Source organism: Furipterus horrens, unplaced genomic scaffold (genome assembly GCF_987537825.1).
Source record: "Furipterus horrens unplaced genomic scaffold, mFurHor1.1.pri manual_scaffold_3, whole genome shotgun sequence".
Lineage (NCBI taxonomy): Eukaryota > Metazoa > Chordata > Mammalia > Chiroptera > Furipteridae > Furipterus > Furipterus horrens.
In genome coordinates this window covers 13366475-13387884 of record NW_028327173.1, presented here as the reverse complement: position 1 = coordinate 13387884, position 21410 = coordinate 13366475, and the positions used below count along the sequence as shown (strand labels likewise).

Sequence of the window (21410 nt, the reverse complement as noted above, 5' to 3'; positions counted from 1 at the left end):
TAGGGGATCAGTAGTGACCAGGTGCTGGGCCGCCCTCTCTGTTCCCTCTGATGGGACTCATCACCTGAGGGGGCAGGCTGAGGCCAGCAGGGAAGGCGCAGCCCCTGCCTGGCTTTTCTCAGACTCTGACTGGGCTTCACCCTGAGGAGAGAACACACCCCTCCTGCCACCAACGAGCCTGTGTCACCTGGCCTGCTTTTTCTCCATCAGCACTTTGTTCCATAGGACTTTTTTCTCTTGAAGGACCCCCTTTTTAAGACCCCCGTGGTGGTGGTGGGTCATATCTTACATCTAAAGCCTTCCTTAGGAAGAGCTAGCTGGCAGCTAGCTGAAGGAAAGGTATACCCTGGGTTGGGTGTTCCCAAAATATGTCTGTGGAACCCCAGTCCCATGAGCTCTGCATGAAGAAAGGCTTCCAAGTGAAGCAAGTTTGGGAGACACTAACTAGTCACCCCGTTCCCTCATCGGAGTATTAAAGAGACATTAGGACTTAGGAAACCTGCCCAGCTTTGTGTAACCAGCTTTTCCCAGATGTATTCGTCTGCAGGATCCTCCCCCATAACTATTCCGTGGAGTGTACATTAGTCATGAGGAAAGGGGACAGGAGCACTTCAAAAGGAAGGGGCCCTTCCTCTTATTTCCAGCTCTGTTGCCCACAGGCCTCTGGTCAACCGTGGACTTGGCCCTGCCTCCTTCTTGCTCCCCTTCCAGGAAGCAGATGGGGAAAGCCCTGGGGGGCAGGGGGAGCTGGCCTCCTTGGCCGCAGCTGCTGAGTTGCCGTTCCAGTCTGTTTTTTCCTGTTGCCGATGCCCACGGGAGTAAGCAGGAGTGGAGCCATGGAGGCTTGGCTGCCTGGCTGCCTTGCGCAAGGCTCTGGGGCTGGAGCTGTGGCCCGGCTTGCCTCCCGGACCCCTGCCCACTCCCTGGAATGCTGGTATGGGCAGTTGGGAGGCCTCCTCTCTTCAGTGACTGTGGGCCGCTTCTTGTCTCCCCAGAGGTGGGCCTCCTGGCTGGAAAGCCCCCAGGTATCAGAGATGTCAGGAGGAGGGCTCAGGTAGTATAGAGTTTCCAGACTGGAACCAGGAGTCTGGCTTCCAGTTTCAGTTCCCCCAACTCTGTGATTATTGGCAAGTCACTTTTCTGAGCCCCAGTGTCTTCTTTTGTAAAACCCCATTCATTCATTAATTTGACAAGTATTGAGCATCTACTGTATGTCAGGTACTTTTTAGGTACTGGGGATACAGCAGTGAATAAAGTGGACAAATTCCCTGTCTTCGTGGAGCTGATGTTCTTGTAGGGGAGACAGATGATAAGCAGGTAAACATAAGTATAGGATTGAGTGTAGGTGGTGAGGTCCCATGAAACAGGGTGAGGGAGGTGACAGAGAGCTAACTGAAATAGATTCTGGACCTGGAATGTGTTCAGGGTGGGTCTCTGTAAAGGTGGCATTTGAGCAGAGGAAGAGATGGAGTGAGCATATGTGGGGCACTGTCCCAGGCTGGGGATACAGCAAGTGCAAAGGCCCTGAGGTGGGAGGGGGCTTGGTGTGTTTGAAGACCATTGAGGTAAACGTGGCAGGGAGCAGGGAGAGCGCAGTGGGAGAAGAGGCTGGAGTGGTGTGTGTAGGCAGATCACACAGGACCTGGTTGACTACAATAGGGGCTTTTCTGCTAATCCTCTCATGAGTCAAGAGCAATGGAAGGCCTAACCTAGCAGGTCCAGGAAGTGGTCATTGTCAAAAGTGGTGTGTCATTTTAGGAAAAATTCGTGTAATATTTCTCCCATCCTCCCATAGGCCTGGCACTGTGCTAGGGGCTTCGTTCATGAAATCAGTGGGCAATGACTCTGGTGGGCATGGACAGGCCCAGCCAGGTTGGTGTGGCCTTGAAGGCCCACAGACACACCAGCACTCCACAGCAGGGCCACCTGGGAGCCAGAGAATCTGAGAACCAAGCCAGGCCTTGGGCAGGAGGCAGGCACGTGAACACCGCAGGCGCTGTTGGCAGCAACAGTGCTTGGCGGATAATATTCAACCCCTGGGGATCTTCTTGCCGGGTGGCCCAGCCCGGAAGCTGTTCCCGCTTGGCCACCTCCATCGCCTTAGCGGCACCTGGCAAATGGGTGAGGCAGGGTCATTTCCCAGTGGCTTCCTGCTTCCTCCCTGAAAGCTGGCCGGCAGCTCACTCAGCACTGGGGTGGGGGTGGGAGGGCATTCTTAGGGTGTCTGTGGGGGCAGGAGGAGAGTGTAGGCACTCTGGGGGGACTGGGAGAACTGGGCTCTGAGTAGCAGCGTGTGACCAAGGAGCACCACTCTCCGAGTGGAAAAGGCCATTCACAGCTGATCCCTTTTGATCCTCTGCCACCCGGAACACTGTGTCCCACTGAACCAAACTTCTAGTTTCTTAACTGTGCCATGCACTCTGCCACCTCTGGGCCTTGGTGTGTGCCCTTTCTTCTGCCCGATGCACACATTGTTCCCCTTCTTCACCCTTCTTAGGAGAAACCATCTTTCAGACTCAGCTAAATTGCCATTTCCCCTGGGAAACCTTCCCCAGACTCCCACCCTGCCTACATGAGAGGACCCTCCTCGGGGCTCTCCCAGCCCCTGCCTTTCCTTTGCAGAGCTCTCCACACACTGTGTTGTTATCACTGGGTTTAATGGCCTGTCTGCCCTGGGAAGACAGAGCTCTGTGTCTGTCTGCTTCCCAGCTTTATTCCCAGGCCCCAGCACATAGAAGGTGCTCAATAAGTTAAGGCCAAAGTGACTTGAATTGAACCTCATGGGGCAGGTGTGATGGATTATCACCCATTTTTTACAGATGCGAAAGCTGAGGCTGTCCAGCTAGGAAGTGGCCAAGGCAGCCTGGAGTCAGGGTGCCTGAGCAGAGTCTGCCCTCTGCCCACTGACCGCATCTTTCTGAGCCTGGGGGATCAAGTGCTCTTGCTTGGCCATGGTGGGAGCAGACCCGTTCTGTGCACACCCCAGCCACATTACAGGGGCCTTCAAAGCAGAGACCATGTCAGGTCCACCTGGGAAAGGGCTGAACAGATTCAGAGTTCTCTGGCCATGCTTCCCAAGACAGCTCACCCCTCATTCCAAGTTTGTTCACTCATCATTCAGTCTGTCATTGTGTCAGCAGGTATTAACTGAGCACCTAGTCTGTGTTTTCTGTTCCAAAGAAGCAGAGTTGAGCAAAACTCATGAAAATTACTGCCTAGCACATATCATAGGGACTCACTGCAGTTTATAAAAGGGAAGGGTGTCAAGGGGCTTGTCCGTGGTGATTTTGGGGCAGAGCTGGGACAAGGAATCCCACACCTCAGCTCTGGCTCCTGTGGTCTCTAATTGAAGGCCCTAATGGGCCTCAGTATTCCCCCGGGCCCTGTTTTGGAATGCAGTCTTTCCAGATCCCAGGCCTTATAGAGGGCAGGGATCAGAGCCTCTGAGCTAGCCAAATACAGGAGAGGGGGCCATGCGTTCAAACCAAATGCCTGTTTCCTTAGCTGTGTGGCATTGGTCAGGTGACTTGACTTCTCTGAGCCTTGCACTCTTATCTGTAATTGGGGGGAGTGCCAGTATCTGCCTTATGAGGTGGTGGATTTGCTAAGCTTTGCAAAGACCTTGTCTCAGCATAAGCACTTGAGGGGCCTCAGCCTTTCACCTTATTTTGAGGATCATTGTTTTTCTGGCCAAATGGCTGGCAAAGCTCCTGCCGCCTTGGAAGCCTGAGTGCAGAGAATTGGCGGGTCTCCCAAGTGGCACGGGCAGCGCAGGCATGCCAGAGGAGGCTGCAGCCACCTTCTTTCCGGCCCGGCGCCCCTCTCAGCCTGCCAGGGGATTAAAGGCCTTTTGGCCTCTGTGTCTGACTCTCCCACCCTTGGCAGTTTGCACAACCAAGTGCTGCCGCAACAGATTCCTTCCCATTTGCTATCTGCTGCCTACGAACGGGGTACCATGACCTGTGGTGAGGTGGGGTACCTTGACCCTCTCTCTGGGGCCTGGGTTGTAGCATAGTGGAGAGAGCACTGTGGGGTTACCTGGGAGCCTGCATCAGAAAATGGGGTGGGAGTGGGGAACTTGCCTGGGTTCAGTGTCCCCAAGAATTGGGGGCTGTGGGTCACAGCATCTGCTGGCTCCTCTGCCATGCCCAGGGCGGTGGCGGGGGGGAGCATGGAGACAGAGTGGGTGCTGGCAGGAGGCAGGTGGGCAGGCAGGACCGCTTTGTCCCTCACCCCCACACTGTCTCTGGATTTTGATGGGGTGAGCTCACTCCAGCCCAGATGCCTGGAGCCTTGCCCAGGGCAGCCGCAGTCACCCTGGGGACTGTAGTGCTCAGACCTTCGGTCCAGCTGTGGGGGTGGTAGGGGTTCAGCCTCAGGCCTGGGCCATGGAGGGGAGGGTGGGCTGGCTGCCCAAGGCATGTGAAGAATGTCTCTGGAGAAGCCTGAAGTTGAAGTCCTTAGTCAGTCCTTCCAGAGTCGGCACCAGAGCAGGCAGACAACTTGAGCCTTGGAACTAAGCTTTGTTGTCGCCCCCAGCCAATGCCGTGCCTCTGAGGCCAGCGCAGGGCCTGCGCAGCAGAGCCAGACCCCTCCCTTCATCCCACACCTGGAGGCTGAGCCCGCACCCCACACGCCCATGCGTCACCTCCTCCCCTCGCATCCCCTCCCCTCTACCCCGTACCCCATCTGTGGCACCACTTCTAAAGCTTATTGAGCACTACTTTACGCAAGTGTCATGCTGAGTGCCTTACGGGCTTTAACCCCTTTACACAGATGACCCTTCCTGAGCCTCAGTTTCCTCCTCTACAAAGTGGAAATAACAATACAAGCTCAGTCTCTTCATTGAAACCCTTGGGTTCAGAGGTGTTTGAAATTCAGAAGTTATCAGACTGGGGAAAGGTGACATAGAGCACATGCCAGCTGCAATGTGACATCCTCAATAGAGTCTGGGACAACATCCCATAATAAAACACATTAATATTGCTGCAGCAAAGTGTATGACTGTTCACCCGAAGTGGAGTACATAAGCCATAAATAGCTTCATGTCAATCCAGGTCAGGACTTGGCATCAAATGAGCTTGTTAGAAACTTATTGAACACACACACACACACACACACACACACACGCACACACACGCCTGGCTTTTAGAGCTCCTTGGATGTCCCTTATTGCAAATGAGGGACAGTGGCTCTGTAGTCCCAGCCCTCCCCAGCTGCTGAGGATTAGCTGAGGGCCCTTGGTGGAGTCTGTTTTTTTTTTTAAATAATTTATTTGTTTGCTTGTTTATTTATTTTTAGAGAGGGGGAAAGGAGAACGAGAGGGAGAGAAACATCACTGTGTGGTTACCTCTCACTCATGCCCCCAACTGGGGACCTGATGTGCAACCTAGTCATGTGCCCTGACTGGGGATCAAACCAGCAACACTTGGCTCGCAGGCCAATGCTCTATCCACTGAGCCACACCAGCCAGGGCTTAGAGTCTGACTGTTTTTATTGTCATCTCTTCACTGTGCCTCTGTCTTCCTGCAGCCGTGATTTTGGCAGCTCCAGAGACTCTTAATCTATACACATAACCTCTGCAAGGCCCGTAGTCCTCAATTATAAACTCCTTTTAAAACTCTTTGCCCTTTATCTGGATCTGCACCTCTCCCTGCACCCTAAGCCTTGCCTAACTACTGTACCCTTCTCTAGTGGCTTGACCTTCACCTCCACACTTCCTCCCAGCCATCCTTGCCTCCCCTTGTATCCTTACCCAGGCCAGCAGAGGAAGGCTCAATCTGTGTCCCTTGTCCCCATGGGCCTCTGCAGGACTTGGACCTGGAGCTCTATGTTCACCCTCTTCCTCACCAGGAGGGCCAGCACACAACCCAGCCTCTGGGAGCAGGTGTTTCCCAGAAGTCCTTTGTCTGTCTGGTACACCATCTCCTCCCCAACCTCTGCTATGCTCATTATGGGCAGGGAGCTACTCTGCTCACCCTCCGTCCCAAACAATTGTTCTCAGCACTCTAGCACAGTCTCCTGCCCTTGGCCTGTATGAGTCAACTGTCCCCACTTCCCCCCCTGTGCCTGGCTCCTTCCTCTCTGGCCCACGTCTGCCCTCTCGACGCCTCCTCTCCGGCCTGCCGGCCTGCTTCAACGCCTGCCTGAAGTAACGGGTTCCTCTGGGAGGAAGCTGGATTCCCTCAGCCGGACACATGCTAGAAGGCAGGAAACCTGGGTTCTATGTCTGCCTTTGACCTTAAAATCTCTGACTGCCCTCCTTGGGACTCTAGAACCCACTGCCTGGGCCCAGGCTGCTGCCAGCTCATGTATTCTGTGGCCCATCCTGGGAGCTGATCAGGTTCAAGATGGGGACGAGCCAGCCCTGGGCTTCCTAGCCCAGCCCAGCCCTACCTCCTCTCCTGGTGAGCAGGGGGCTTAGGGTCCTGGGTCAGTCCTGGCTCTGCCAGACACTCACTTGTTTCCTCCTCTGTGAAAGGGAGCCATTCACATCTGCTCAGCCACCTTAGCGGGTCATTGTCAGGGTCAAATGACCCTGAGGCTGATGGAATGCTCTGTAAACTGAAATGCAGTGGGGTTGAAAGGCTTTGCAGGAGTGACGCACAGTGACCTCAGTGAGTTCCAGCTCATGGCACAGCCCTGGTTACAGAGACAGTGTGGTGCAGTGGTAAGAGCTTAGCCATTGCTGCCAGACCACCAGGGTTCTGATTTCAGCTCTACCACCTGCTAGGTCTTCAAGCACGCAACCTGACTCTTCTCCATTTCTTCCTCTTTACAGTGGGGTTATTTAACACCTGTAACCTGGGTTAACACATAAAAGTCCTTAAAGGAGTGCCTGGTGCATAGTAAGTGCCCAATAAATTAGCTCTTTTTATTCCCAAAGTAGACCTTGGGAACAGAAGTTCCCTTCTGTGGCCAAGTCTCAGGCTCCTTTGGGCTCTTTCTGAAGCCTCTTTCCGGTCTGGCTCCATCTTCCCTCCCAGATGTGAAATACAGCTGCTAGAACCTTTTGATCTTCAGCTTTTCACAAGTGCCATCTCCTCTCTTGCTACAGGCCCTGATCTGACCCCGGAACCTTGGGTCCTGGGCAGGGGGCTGCAAGCAAGGGCAGGTGGGCATGTGGGCATGTGGAGTACCCGTCCCCTGGGGTCCCCAGGGTAGGGGGCTTCTGTCCAGTCCCCTGATTTGCTCGGGATTCTCTTTCCTCTCACTGCAGATGTGTGTCCCTGGCATTTTTTTCAAGCTGAATCTCACTTTGCTCCTTCTGGTCCAATTCCAGGCTCCCCGCCCTCTCTGGCTTCTCCCTCCCTGGGAGAAGCTCTTGCTCACCAGGGTTCTCCTTTTCCAGACAGCGGTATGGTGTCTAGGGGGTGCCAGGAATCCCTGTGCCTCATGCAGGTCTCCTGGGCCTTGCTTGCATGGGAAGGAGAAGGATGTGGCAATGACACACAGGGAGGGCCCTCCCCAGGTGGGGTGTTGTCTGGTGTGCCCCTCTAACCTCCTCTGCCCAGTGCCCATGGCCCTGCTCCAGCCCTAGCCTCACACTACCCTTAGGTCAGCCCGGGGAAGTGTGCTCAGGACCACACCTCACCCAGTGGGAGCACTGCCCTCTACCCCTAGCCAGGGAAGGAAGGAGAAGCCCTGGTAGGGATTGGTCCTATGATTCTTAACCAGCGAGTATCAGAATCCCCTGAGCATACGCAACCCTTAACCCTCTGGCCTGGGGTGGAGTGAGCCTGACTCAGTGGCTCTGAGAAGCAGCCCAGGAATCCATGTCTCACCACCTCCTGGAGGTTCTGAAGCTCACTCTTAGATGCAAACTTCATGGCCCAGCCCAGAAGTTCACTGACCGCTCTGGCCCAGAGGGAGAGGGTGAGGAGAAGGAATAGGAGGAGGGGTTTGCCCATGGATTCTGGTGTGGAGGGGGCCTTAGGCCGTAGCAGAGGATAAAGTGGGCAACGTAGGCCTTACAGGCTTGGTAGCACTGCAAACACAAAGATGCCCAAATGGCACAGCCCCTGACTCCAACGGACTCCCAGCCTAGGAAGGGAGATGGATATAGACTGCATAGGGGTGGGTGCGCCCTCCAAAGCAAGTTATCTTCAGGAAGCGGCTAGAATTAATAGGTGGTGACATTTTTTTGTCCATTCACTCAAGTATTTATTGAGCACAGGTGCTGAGAAGGTAGAGCTGAATTAATCACAGTCCACGCCTTCAAGGTGCTTCTGTTTCAGTGGAGGTACAGCCGATTGCAGAGTGAGATTCAGAGGCGTGCAAGTGGCTGGGAAAGGCAAGGAGTCAGGACAAAGTTTCCCAGAGATGTTCTTTTTGTCATCTTTATTGAGGTATAAGTTACACACAGTGAAATGTACCCATCATTTCAAGTGTACAGTTCAGTGATGAGACGGAGTTGTATGTACCCAGAGAGAACCATCAGTCCAAAAACCTCCCTCATGCCCTTTCCCAATGAGCCTCACGCCACCTCTGGTCCCAGACTACTACTGATCTTCCTGTCACTATGGGTTAGACTCTTTCTCTGTAGAGTTTCATACAGTAGGGAGTCTTTTGTGTCTGGCTTCTTTCACGTAGCATAATGTTAGGGGTTCAGCCGTGTTGCTGTGCATATCCACCATCTGTTCCTTTTTATTACTGAGCAGTTAAAGGAGGTAACACTTAGCAGAATTTTGGAGGACAGAATTGAAGTTAGCCAGAAACCAATTGACGTTAACTAGGTAAACAAAGGAAGGAAAGGTATTCAGGCAGAGGGACTGGAATGAGAAAAGGCCAGAGGCCCCAGGACACTACTTTGTGGGGCGGGAGAGGGACAGGCTGTTTCTTTTATTTATTTTTTTTTTCTTCGTCTTGGGCCTCTCTCTTGCTGTCACCACCTTGTGTAGCCAGTGAGGGCTGGGTTTGGTTTTCACAAGCAAGATCATTTCCTTCGGGCCAGCCTGGGCTCCCCAGATAGGGCCAAGGCCAGGGCAGGGCATTAGACGCTCCTGCCAGGCCATCTGGGGCTGGACATGCATTATGGGGTAACAGCAAATCCTGCACACTTGTTGGAGTGGGAGGGCTCTGGTGTTCCCTGGGGCTTCTCTGTTTTGTTTTCTTCCAAGTGACCTGGTAAAACTCCTTTGGAAAAATCTCGAGCTTGTCAAAGGGAAAAAAGCATTCACTGCCCACACCCACACCCGAGCAAGGAGGGTGTGATGGCTGCATGGGGGCCCTTCTGCTCCGGCCTGCAGGGTGCAGGGTCTCAGCTGTCCCTAGTGGAGTTTGTGCTGGGCTCAGCAGCAGCCTGGGGTCACGTGGAGTTGACATCGGGCCTGCCCCGCCCCCATTCAGCCCAGCTGCTGGGCTCCACCTTCGCCTCTGCACGGATGAGTCTATCAGTGCAGCAGAAAGTGCCAGAACTAATTCTCCAACATGGCTGGAATGTGTTCCCTGTGGCCTGGAGATTTGGAGTCCAGACTGAGGCAGGAGGAGGTGGCCATGCTGGCCTGGTGGGGAGCTGCTGCTGGAGGCAACAGCTTTGATGAACTCACCCTCCGTTTCTGCCTCTGTCCGCCATCCACGCTGACCCTGTCCTCTCTTTCACATGCCTGTGTTCCCATCTTTGCTGGCCCAGGTCACCCTTTACCTGCCTGTGTCCCCTGTCCACTAACGCATGTCCTGGATGTCTCTTGCCTTCTCCAGAAGAAGAGTCATCACTTGCCAAAATTATTTTAATTTTTTTTGTCTGTTTATCTGAGGACTCATTCAGACTGGGTGAATTTGCAGGGCTGGGTTCTGAGGCCTCAAGGGACTAACGGGGTTTGGGGAAGCTGAGTCAGAAATGATGGTTTAGCCCCAGTCTGACTCTCTTAGCCAAACCACATCTGATTTAACCACTGAAGGGCTTTGGGGTGAGACTCTGGGTCCCCTTTGAAGGGAGGGGAGGGGTCCTGGGCTTGGCAGGAGCTGGAGAGTATGATGCAGTTCTCTATGTGTTCTCCCATAGGTGACCCATGGGCTGAGGGCATATGATGGCTTGTCTCTGCCTGAGGACGCGGAGATGGTCACGGCAGGCCGGACTGGCTGGAGCTATCCCGACCTTTCTGACGATGAGGACTTGCTGGCTGATGAAGCCTCCGGAGGTGGCAGAGGGCTCTGGTGGTTGGGAGTGGAGGGGGTGAGGGGCAGAATCAGGGTTCTCCCCACTAGGCCTTAAAGAGTCCTCAGGAAGCTTGCCCAAAGCAGTGCCTGAAGAGATGGACTAAGAGCTGTGTGTGTCCAGAGCCCTGGTCCCAGTGACCTCCAGATTCTCACCTACAACCTGGGCTGGTGGCAGTTCCTCCGCTGTGGCAGTCCCCTCCTCAGGCGGGATGAGCAGGACCGATGGGGAAGGTGGTGGGCAATGCACAGCGGAGGACAGTTTCCACCCCTATTCCACTGCCTCCCGTCTTCCCTGGGGGTTGGAGGGGGGGGCAGTCTGGCCTGGCCCCTCCTTCCCACCACCTTGGTCCACACCCTCTCTCCAGGCCAACCCTCTTGAGGCCTGGGAAGGCGGTAACAGCTGTGTTTTCATGACCTTTCCCCACTGTGTGCCCAGAACAGTATCTGACACCCAGTAGGTGCTCACCAAATATTTGTGGTTGCTGAATAAGTCTCTCCTTTGCTTGCAGATGACCTGGGCAGCGGGGATGTGAGTAGCGGGGACTTCCAGATGGGTAAGTTGCTAGGGCCATCCTGTAGGCTCCATCCTGTACCTGGGAAAGCCCCAGAGCAGGTCTTCTAGCCACAGAGGTCCCATCTCTGGAGCCGAGGGTCCGAAGGGCTCCTTGAACCACCATGAAGATGGTCTTGTTCCTCCTGAGTGACAGTCATGTGAACTGGTTGACAGGTGCCTGCCAGGTTGGGCATGGCTAGGTTCTGTGCTTGCCTGTGCCAGGAATGCCTGGTTCTGTGACCAGAGGAGATTGGGCGCATTCAGGGTGGTATGGCCATAGACAGGAAATGCCCGGTTCTGATGGGGACTGAAAGTGAGGTGCTCAGCATTCAAAGCAAAATTCTCACTTCCCAGGGCAGCTCAGCTGTGGAGTTCTTCCACAGAGTCCTCCTGGGGACTGCTGCAGAGCTGGGGACCCTAGCCAGGAGTAGGCAGCCAACAGAGCTGACAGTGGGGGGAGAGCCAACCTCACCCAGAACCTGGGAGGGAACCCTGCCTTAGGTCAGATCGCCTCTGGGGAGCCCAGGGTTCCTAGGTTGGGGACAGAGGGCTGGGCTTCATGGAGGGAAAGGAATCAGGAGCTCTCTCAGCTGCCCACTCTGCCAGCACCTGAAGTGCCCAGCCAGAGCAGGGGCTAGCCCAGCTCAGAGTCCCTGCTTCTTCCCACCGTAGGATTCTGAGTAGAGAAGGAGCTATCCAGTGACAAGTCCCCTACTCCACGTAGTTCCTGCTGACCTCTGAGAGCCAGGGCTAAGCACTCTGTGATCAGGGCCAAAGACGGGGCCCTGCTCAGGCTGAGCGCAGAGCAGCCCCACGGCATTCAGTGCTGCCCATGGCAGCAGGCCTGGGGCAAGTCTGGCCTGGGCCTCTCTAGGGCCTCCCTTCGGCTGGCATCACAGGGGCATCCAAGTGCCAGAGCGTGGCGTCCTACCTAGGCCAGTGCAAACATGAGGGCTGGCCTGTGGGTGGAGCAGTCCTGACTGTGACCTCCCAACACCTGGGACTCAGCCACTGCCCTGGTCTCTGCAGGGCTACAGGAAGCAGAGAGCTGGGTGGGGCCCGGGAGTGGGTGTCAGGTGGACCCAATGCACACAGCTCACACCCCAGAAACACCCCAGAATGGCCTGAGCTGATGCGTCCCTGGGAGCTGCCTCTTGCCGAGCCTGGCCTGCCTGTGGAGACCCTGGTCCCATCCACCCTGTCCCATCAGAATATCTACGCACCGTCCCAGGGGGCTGCTCACTACAGCAGCTCTGCCCACTCTGGGTTGTTTACCAGCCCATCTCTCCCCATGAGAAGCAGCTGTGAGGGCAGGAGAGGCCAGGGGTGGGGGAAGGGTAGGGATGGGGAGTAGCAGGTGGTGAGGGCCCGAGAGCAGAACCCCTTGTGGCTAGGGCTGATCCGTTGGAAGATGTAGGGCCTTGGACCTTGTAGGCCCAAGCCTTGGCACCAGTCTGCTGCCCTTGGGGCAGGTCCACAAAGCGGCACTGAATCAGCCCGGAAGGCAGCAGGTGTGTCTCTGATTCCTAGCGGCTCAGCGTGCCTGCTTCAGCCTTGCCCTCCTCGTGCTGCTAAGCAAGGGCCTACCTCACTGTCATGAGGCCGCCCCTGCTGTGTCCCATGCCTGGGCCCTGGCGCAACACCAGACCCTGGAATGTAGCCCCAGAGATGGCACCTCCTCTCTCCTCTTCCCTCCAGCAGGCCTGTGGGTCCCCCAGGCTCTGCCCCAGTCCTGTCTCAACCCCTCTCCCATAGGCATCTCTGAGAGCCCCTGCCCACCTCCCCTCACCCAGTTTCTTTCCATCTTCTGACCTTGCTCTTTGGCTTTCCCACTCTTGTCTGTCCTGCTCTGACACCGGTCTCTGTGTCTGTCCTGCTCCCCTCCTCCCCTGCCTGGGCTGTCCTGGTCCTATGGCGTCTCTCCTCTGCGCCCCATCCTTCTGTCTCGTTCTGCGTCCTTCCTCTGTGGCTTGCGTCTCTGCCCCCACGTCTCTGCCTTTCCCTTGCTTCCTTCCGCCTGTCTCTCCCTCTCTCTCCTTCTCCACTTTCTCTGTGTCTCCATCTCTGTCTCTGTCCCCAAATCTCTGATTCTGTCTCCAAATCTGTCATTCCCCCCCTCCACCTGTTGTCTCCCTCTCTTCATGTCTCTGTCCCTCCCTTTGTGCTCCCCACCTCCCTTGGTGTCTCTGCCCCTCCTTGCCTCTGTCTCTGCGGCTCCACTGCAGGCCCTGGGCCACCCCTCGGCCACCCTCCCGCGGCTGGCATGATGGGCTTGGAGCCTGGTGAGGTGTCTCCTCTCAGTAAGTGACCTGTCAGCCTGGTGGGCTCGTTCTCCCCCCCCCCACCCCCGCCCAGCTGTCCCTTCTCACTCCTTCCTCTTCTCTTCCTGCCCAGCCTTCACTCTGTCTCACCCTCGAGGCTCAGAGGCACCTTTCTACAGGGCCTGGGGGCCAGGCCAGCCACTGTCCTGCCCCAGCTGGCCTTCCTTCTTCTCCCCTGCCCTGCCCAGGACACAGGCCCCATTTGCACACTCAGTCTGAACAGAGTGTGCCGGGCCTGGTGTTCTCCCCACAGGGTGCTGGTTGGGCAGGGAAGGGTGTGGCAACCTCTCAGGGAACAAGGCCCTTCAGCACTGGAGGCAGCTTGTGTCCACCTGAGGACTGGGTGTCTTGGGCCCTCCTAGGGGATCCAGAGGGACCCAGGACTGGGGCTCAGGGGCCTGAGTGCACGTGAGAGTTTTGGTGAGCAGGGAGTGAGCACGGGGAGTAGGTGGGGTCGCCTGCATTCCCCACCCCAGCCTGGGTGCAAGGCTGCTTTGGGCCTCCCATCCTTCCAGCCTCTGGCCCCCAAGTGAGCTCTCCAGATGGGGTCAGAATGAGGGCCGGGAGGGAGAGGTCTGGCCTGGGCAGGCACCCAGCGAACACTCCCAGCCACGGCAGCATCGCCCCCTTCCAGCACCCTTAGCTCTGGGAGCTGCTTCCTGAAATAGACAGTTCTCACCTGCCCCAACCCTCAGGTACCAGCTGCAGGGACACATTCCAGGGCGAAAGAGGGAAGGGCTTGCCCTGACCTGCCCTCATCTGGAAGAAAGCCGGGGGTGGGGTCAAGCTGGAGGGTCCATGCCCTTCCTAGGCCCTAGTAGAAAGGGGCTTTGTGAAGGCCCAGCCCCTCCCCCCAGAAGTGGGCACATTCCTGGGCAGAGGCCTGGCCTCCTCGCCCTCGCTGTGCCGTGGGGCCGAGGCCAGGGGCCAGAGTGTGTGTGTGGGGACTCTCAATGGGCCTCTGTGCCCACTCACAAGGGGCCTCTGTGGCCAAGCTCGTGGCCCCCATACTCCAGCCGCCAGAGCCCCGCCCCGCCCGGCACCCAGGAGCCCAGCCCGGCGTGGTCCTTGTGGCTCAGAGCAGGCGGCGCTGCCCTTTCAAGCACCCTCTCTTGGTGTAGGAGTTGAAGTTTGCTCCTGTACCTTCCTTGGCCACCCACCCCTGCCCAGGCTTGCTCAGCCGAGCCTTAGGGGGACAGGGTCCTGGTTCTGGGAGCGTGTACACCTGTGGGCCCAACAGAGTGAAGAGGGAGGGGGACAGGCCTTGTGTGGCATGCAGGTCCAGCTGATGCCACTCCCCCTGCCATCTACATGCTGGTCATCTGTCACCTCCCTTAGCCCACTTCTGCCTCAGGGATGTTGCAGCTTTGTCCCCCCCCTCCCCCCACCAGAATGCTCTTCTCCCAGACACCTGCCCGCAGTTCACTTTCTTTCTTCAAGCATCCCCTTTTGAGGAGAGGCCTTCCCTGGCCAACCTGGGAGAGCAGCTCCGTCCTCCATATCTTGTTACTCATTTATTTCATTCATTTTCTCCTCCCACTAGAAAGGCATCTCTGTGGGAACAGGAATTGTCATTTGTGGCGTTCACTGCTATATGTATGCCCTGCCCCTAGAACACCACCTGGCACACAGCAGGCCCTCAGTATGGATTTGTTAAAGCAATGCGTGTCCCCCTCAGATGGGAAAAAATAAAACCGAATTCATTCCTTGGGTTCATCATAAAGACCAGAGGGAATAATTATGGCTAACCCATGCAGGCCCTAGTGTGCACTACACACTATTATGAGTTAACATTTGTTAACTTATTTACTTCTCGCAACAGCCCTCTGGGACAGGCACTACTATTGCCTCCATTTTATAGATGAAGGAACTGAGGCTCGTGAGGTTTGAGTAACTCGCTCAAGGTCACAGGGCTGTACGTGGCAATTTTGCTGCAAAGGCTGAGCTTTTAATCACTAAGCCACATGCCTCTCGTATAGTAATTGGTCACATTATATTGCACCTACTGCGTGCCAGGCTCTGTGCCGAGTACTGTATACATATTTAAAACTCATTTATAACTCATGTCAACACAGTATTTGTAATTTATACCTTAATTCGTAAAGAAATCTTGTCCATAATAGGTGCTCAAGAAATTATTGGTGTGTGTGTATATACATACATTAATACGAGTCACTTGCAACTCATATTAACTCATGTTTATAGCTGCTGTATGAACTCATAACAAGATTTGATGTGTATAAAATGTATATAGTAGGTGCTTAAGAAACCAGTCTGATATGAATTGACTCAGCCATCATTTACTAGGCACCTACTATGTGTGGGTACTATGCAAACACGGGATACAGGAGTGAATGAGATCTGCAGTGCTTCCCACCCCCTATCAAGTTCATAGTCTAGCCATAGAGGGAGAAATGTGACAACAGCTTCCTATCTTCTAGCGCCTGTTCTGTGCCAGGTGCTGCATCTGAGCACACAGGGAGATGGTGCCTGTGAGCATGACATCATTTATTCCCTAAGGCAGCCCAGTGTGGTTAATGTACTTCTTGTCCCCAGTTGACCAAGGAAGCTCAGAGAGGTGAGGTCAGTGCCTGAGACGTGGCTGACCTCAGACCCATGATTTTTACCAAGATGCTCTGGCTTTGGGCATTCAGGCAGGATCTGTGCAATGTGAGGTAGACGGTGCTCTGATGAGGAAGCAGGGGGACTGGGACAGCCCAGTGTGTGTGAGGGGTCTCTAATCCAGCCAGGGTTGGGGGAGGAAGGCAGTTCAGGCAGTCTTCCTGGAGGAGGTGGTGGCTGAGCTGAGCCCTGAGGGATGAGGAGGAATTGGCCTGGGAAGAGCGGGGAAATGTCTAGGTCTCTTGTGATTTCTGCACCAGACCAGCCTCCTCTGGCAGCCGCTCTTCTTGTTCTGCCTTTCTCTCCACTGCCGGGAGGCCCCGTCTTCTGGACCATTGCTTCATTTCTGGATCAGGCCACTTTCCCTGTTAGTTGAAGCCTATCACCCAGGGTAGGGCCCCAGCTTTGACCCCTGGGCAGACCAGCCAGGGCCACTGTAGTATGTGGGTAGTTCTGGGCAGAGCCGTGGGCACACCGGTGTTAGCCTCAGCCAGAGGCCCCAGGGACCACCCCCCATATCTACCTGCTGACCCAACTGCCTGAGGCCACCACATGGTGACACTTCTCCCCTCCACCCCCTCGTTCCGCAGTTTACTTTCGAGCCCTGGTAAATTTCACTCACTCCATCGACTACAGCCCGCAGCTGGAGGACGCAAGCTCCGAGGCATTCCGAGAGGTCTCCGAAGCTGTGGTAGACACGGTGAGATGAAGGGGCTTTGGGGAGCTCCCCAGGTGTGTGTGTGGGGGGGCAGGACTGGGGCCAGGGTGAAGGCATCTGGAGGCTGATGGTGCTGTGTCCCTCTCCAGCTGGAGTCAGAGTACTTGAAGATTCCCGGAGACCAGATTGTCAGTGTGGTGTTCATCAAGTGAGAAGGGTCCCCAGGGGGCTGGTGAGGGACTGGTGGGTTACCTGGAGGAAGCTGACAAAGATGGGGAGAAGCCTAGGTACTAGGAGGGGAGGTAGGTAACTCTCTATTGGTGAAAATTCAGGAATTGGCAGGGGGACAATCTGGACCTTAACTTGCCCTGTTTGGCGTCCAGGGCATCCAGGATAGAAGAATCAAGAGATCAGGCCTGAGCATCAGGCAGAGGGCCAAGGGAGGAGCTGAGACCACAGGCATCTTCCTCACCCTGCTCCCCTGCCCCATGCCCGTCCCTAGGGAGCTGGACGGCTGGGTCTTTGTGGAGTTGGATGTGGGCTCTGAAGGAAATGCCGACGGGGCTCAGATTCAGGAGCTGCTGCGCTCAGTCATCTCCAGGGGCTCCATTGCCTCCTACATGACGTCTCCCCAGGGATTCCAGTTTCGCCGCCTGGGCACAGGTGAGCCCATCCTGGAGCCTGGAGCCCCCTCCTATAGTTTCTCAGGCTTGTGTGGGTCCCCCTTGAGTGTCCCCACCATGGGCTCTCTTAGCTTGGGCTTGAACACCACTAAGGGCAGGGAGCTCACCACCTATGAGCCCGCCCCATCAATCTTTATGTAGTCTTGGCTTGGGTTGAACATAATCTGTTTCCTCTAACATGTACCCATTAGACCCAATTTCTACCTCTGCCTACCACTATACATTGACAGTAGGTAATAATTCTTTTTTCATACAGTACTTTCAGATACAAAACACTTTTTTTTTTTTTTTTATCACTGTGTGGTTGCCTCTCACACGGCCCCAACTGGGGACCTGATGTGCAACCTAGTAATGTACCCTGACTGGGAATCGAACCAGCAACACTTGGTTCACAGGCCGACACTCAATTCATTGAGCCACAGCAGCCAGGACACAAAACACTTTTGTGTTTAATAACAACCAAGTTATTTACTGAGCACTGATTACACACTAGGCACCTTGTAAGGCCCTTATGTGCAGCCTCCCATTCAGTCTTCACAATAATTCCTGTGAAGTAAATGTTATTCCTCCTGTTTTAGACATGAGAATACCAAGGTCCAGAAAGAAAAAAAATGACTTGTCCGAATTCATATATACAGACAGTGGAAAAACCAGAATTTAAACCAAACCCTGTATCTATGCCAGTCTTGCCAGGGCCTCTGATAAGATCAAATGAGAAACTGATGAGAAACTGAGGCTTGGAGAGAACAGGAAACTGGCCCCAAGTCACACAGCTGTTAGATGCAAAGTCCTGGCCTTCGTCCCCTCAGTCGGCTCAGGGTTGTTTTTTACTGCACCCTGTCCCATGTTTTGACTCCCTGAGTCTTTTCTTCTCCAGGCTGAACAATCCCAGTTCATTCCTCGTGGGCTACAATTCTCAGCCCTGTCTCCGTCTCAGGTCCCTCTCCAGCTTGTCACCATCTGTGACTCAGTGGAACCCAGAGCTGAACAAACTCTATCCTTCCCAGGGTGTAGCCACATCAGAAAAAAATAGTGAAACCATCACCTCTCCCATTCTGCACCTAAAACTTATAATTAACATGCCCAAAGATCAAGTTTGCTCTTTTGGCATCTGCAGGCCCAGGTCTGAAGGTTGCAGGGGTCCAGCCCTCTTTATTTTTCAATGAGTCTGGGTAGGGATGGTGGGATGTGACTGGCCCAGCCCCGCAGCTCACAGGTCCCAGGTCCCAAGTCCCACATCCCGGGTGGGACAGCTGCTGATCACACCTTCCTTTCCAGCACAGACACCCCCGCCCCCCTTGGCCGCTGTGGCGGCTGCAGTTACACCAGGTGAGAGTGTAAGCCAGACCCAGGCCCAGCCGGGTAACTAAAGTTAATAGATGAAAGAAGGAAAGATGAGGGCAAGATGGCTGGGCATAGCCCACAAGCCACCCCTTCTCCTCTTCCTCTTTGTCCTCGCTGGGCCAGGTTGTGGCCTGCATGTGTGTGATGTAAGAGTTGCATGCATGTGGCATGTTAACTATAAGTGAAGTCTGTGTAAGGGCTGGGTGAGGCGCCTGCCACATATGCCACGTCTCGTTTGTGCTGTGGATGTGTCCACCATGTGCTCCTTGCCCTCGTTGAGGCTGCCAGAAACCACGTGGCCTGACACAGGGCGCCAAAGCCTGATCCCAGCCACGCAGTGCCTGTGCGTGCCTGAGGAGTCACCCCCCCCACCCCCACCGCCATGCCTTGACAGCTTCCATCATTTTCCACCTGCCTCTCCGACTCCCTCCAACCCCACAGTGCCCCAGATCTCGAGAGTCTGCACCGAGAACGAGTTTGCCTGCCACAGCCACAATGAGTGTGTGGCCCTGGAGTATCGCTGTGACCGGAGGCCTGACTGCAGGGACATGTCTGATGAGCTCGACTGTGGTGAGGGGCTATCTAGGGGTCACAGTGAGTGGCCTGCAGATGCCAGGGGAGGGTCAAGGTGTGCCTGAGCCCCCAAGTCAATCTGGACTGTGAGGGTTTGGTGCAGGCAGAGGGGTCTGAAGGGAGTGGGCAGGCACATGGAAGGGTGATGCCAGCCAAGGTCAGGGCCAGGGCACTGGGTGCATGTGGCAGGGAGGGCCTGGGGAATATGAGGGACAAAGTGTGAGGAGTCACCCCATCCTACCAACACCAAGTGGGCTGTGTCCACAGAAGAGCCAGTCGAAGGGCTTGTCTCCACGCCACCCCTTCTGTTGGAGACATCACCTATAACACCGCGGCCAGAAACAACCACCACACGGCTACTACCAGGCACCCCGCCTCCCCAGCCTCTGTTCCCTAGTCCAGACAGGCCTGTACCCTGTGGTCCCCTCGAGGCCGCATGCCACAGTGGGCACTGCATCCCCAAGGACTATTTCTGTGATGGGCAGGAGGACTGCAAGGACGGCAGTGACGAGCTGAACTGTGGTGAGGACAGAGCAGGGGTGGAGGTGGGGGTCCAGGGACTGGGGGAGCTGGCCAGGGGAGGGCCTCCAGCTGAATCCTGCTTGTCTCACCCAGGCCCCACTCCGCCCTGTGAGCCCAACGAGTTCCCCTGTGGAAATGGGCACTGTGTCCTCAAGCTGTGGCGCTGTGATGGCGACTCTGACTGTGAGGACCACACTGATGAGACTGACTGCCGTGAGTGTCCCAGGGTTCCCTTGGCGTCCCTACCCTGCCCAGGCCTAGTTCCCCTTGTTCTGTCCCTTCTTGGACAGGTTTGTTTACTCTCCCTGGCTGAGTGGTAAAGGTCCTGGGGACAAACTTTAAGGTTTATCTCTTTCTGACCCCAGCAGTGAGAGTCCTTGGCTCTGAGCTGGTCTTTTGTAGCAGGCAGTCTGGCCAGACTGCCCATGGTTAATGTCTCTATCTCTTTTCTTTATTTTGTTATCATTTATTTATGCTTGGGTCAGATATGTGACTAAGAGGGCTTGATACGTACACCAGGGTCCCTTGATGATGGAGTCCTTGGTGTCTGTGTGAGGCAAAGCATTCCCCTTATGGGCCTTGAGGTTTTTCATCTAGAGCTGGTTCTGAGTTATTTGTTCTTTAATCAGCCCTGCTTTTAATACGTCTGTCCATTCAACTATCCATTGTTCATCTGTCCAGCATTCTGCTTCCCTTCCCATCCATTCATCCACTTACCCTTTCATTCAGCCGTCCATCCATCCACTGTCTTTCTGCACAGCTCTTCATCTGTCCACTTTTCTATCCAAAACTCCCCTGTCTATCTCACCATCATTCTATTATCCATCCATTCACTGTCCATCTGTTCATCCATCCATTTGTTCAACATCCTTCCTCCCATCCATTTATCATCCATCCACCCATGTCCATCTTTCCGACTCTCCATCCTTCTATCCATGGTCCAGGAGTAGGGGAAGGGTCAAAAGATCAGGCCTCTGCTAGGAAGCAGTCAAAGGAAGTCCTTGCTGACACAGCACAGAACAGAGACCATGAAAGCTGGACGGCCTTGGGGCTTTAGAGTGTTGGGACAGAGGACCCTGAGGTAATGTCATAGATAGCTGTCTCCTGGCCTTCTCTTGGGTCCTTCTCTGTGGATGTGTGGCTTCCACTTCTGCCCTACTCTGTCCTCTCCATCCCTGTCTGTGTGTCTGTCTCAAGCTTAGTCTTTCTGAGGAAGAACATCGGTTACTTTCTACTAGAGATGCCGAGCTAGGGCCTAGCCTTGGCACCAGGCCAACTCTAGGCCTCTGGCCAGTACATGGGTGGCTGCCTCAGGCCAGGTGCCATCCCAGGCCAGTGAGAGAGGGAGAGAGTAGAAAGGTCCGGGCTGTGGCAGGCCCCTTGCAAGACCTTTCTGGTAGAGAGAACTGCCTTGGGTATTGCCCGGTGTCCAGATACCAGCCACTTTGGCTTTGCCTTTGACAGAGGTCTCGAGCTTCTAAAGAAGGTCAAATGTGGGAGGAACTGAGTGACTGTGACATGCCAGGTTTGGGGGAATGCAGGTGGAGTGAGTCGTGGGGGCAGGGTAATGTGATGAGCTGTTTGATGGCTGACTGATGATCGTGACATTGGTGAGCATTATTGTGGCAACAATATCATGGCAGTTGTGTCTCATGTGGGCGAGATGAGGCAGTGACCCTGGAAACACCTGGGGAAGGTGGACAGGGTGGGGCTGTAGGCATAGGTCAGAAATGGGGGTGGTCCACCGCTGCCCACACCACCTACTCTGTGCCCCAGCTGCCAAGCACCCTGAGGACGTGTGCGAGCCCACGCAGTTCCGCTGTGTCTCCACGAACACATGCATCTCTGCCAGTTTCCACTGTGATGAGGAGAGCGACTGTCCTGACCGCAGTGACGAGATTGGCTGCAGTGAGCAGGGAGCTGGGTGGGAGTGGCGAGCTAGGGGCCTTGGGATGGTTTCCCGGTGGCCCTCTCCA

General features: G+C 55.2%; 1 protein-coding gene across 1 annotated transcript in view; it reads left to right on the top strand.

The window, feature by feature from the left end:
• The window catches only part of HSPG2 (heparan sulfate proteoglycan 2), a 96061-nt gene that overhangs the window by 22258 nt on the left and 52393 nt on the right, over nucleotides 1-21410 (top strand). The window contains exons 2-11 of the mRNA XM_090268743.1: nucleotides 10004-10139; nucleotides 10668-10712; nucleotides 16245-16354; nucleotides 16462-16520; nucleotides 16815-16975; nucleotides 18274-18324; nucleotides 18781-18909; nucleotides 19180-19434; nucleotides 19528-19647; nucleotides 21211-21342. Coding sequence (XP_090124869.1) covers nucleotides 10004-10139; nucleotides 10668-10712; nucleotides 16245-16354; nucleotides 16462-16520; nucleotides 16815-16975; nucleotides 18274-18324; nucleotides 18781-18909; nucleotides 19180-19434; nucleotides 19528-19647; nucleotides 21211-21342 — 1198 coding nt within the window. The remainder of the gene's footprint in view (nucleotides 1-10003; nucleotides 10140-10667; nucleotides 10713-16244; nucleotides 16355-16461; nucleotides 16521-16814; nucleotides 16976-18273; nucleotides 18325-18780; nucleotides 18910-19179; nucleotides 19435-19527; nucleotides 19648-21210; nucleotides 21343-21410) is intronic.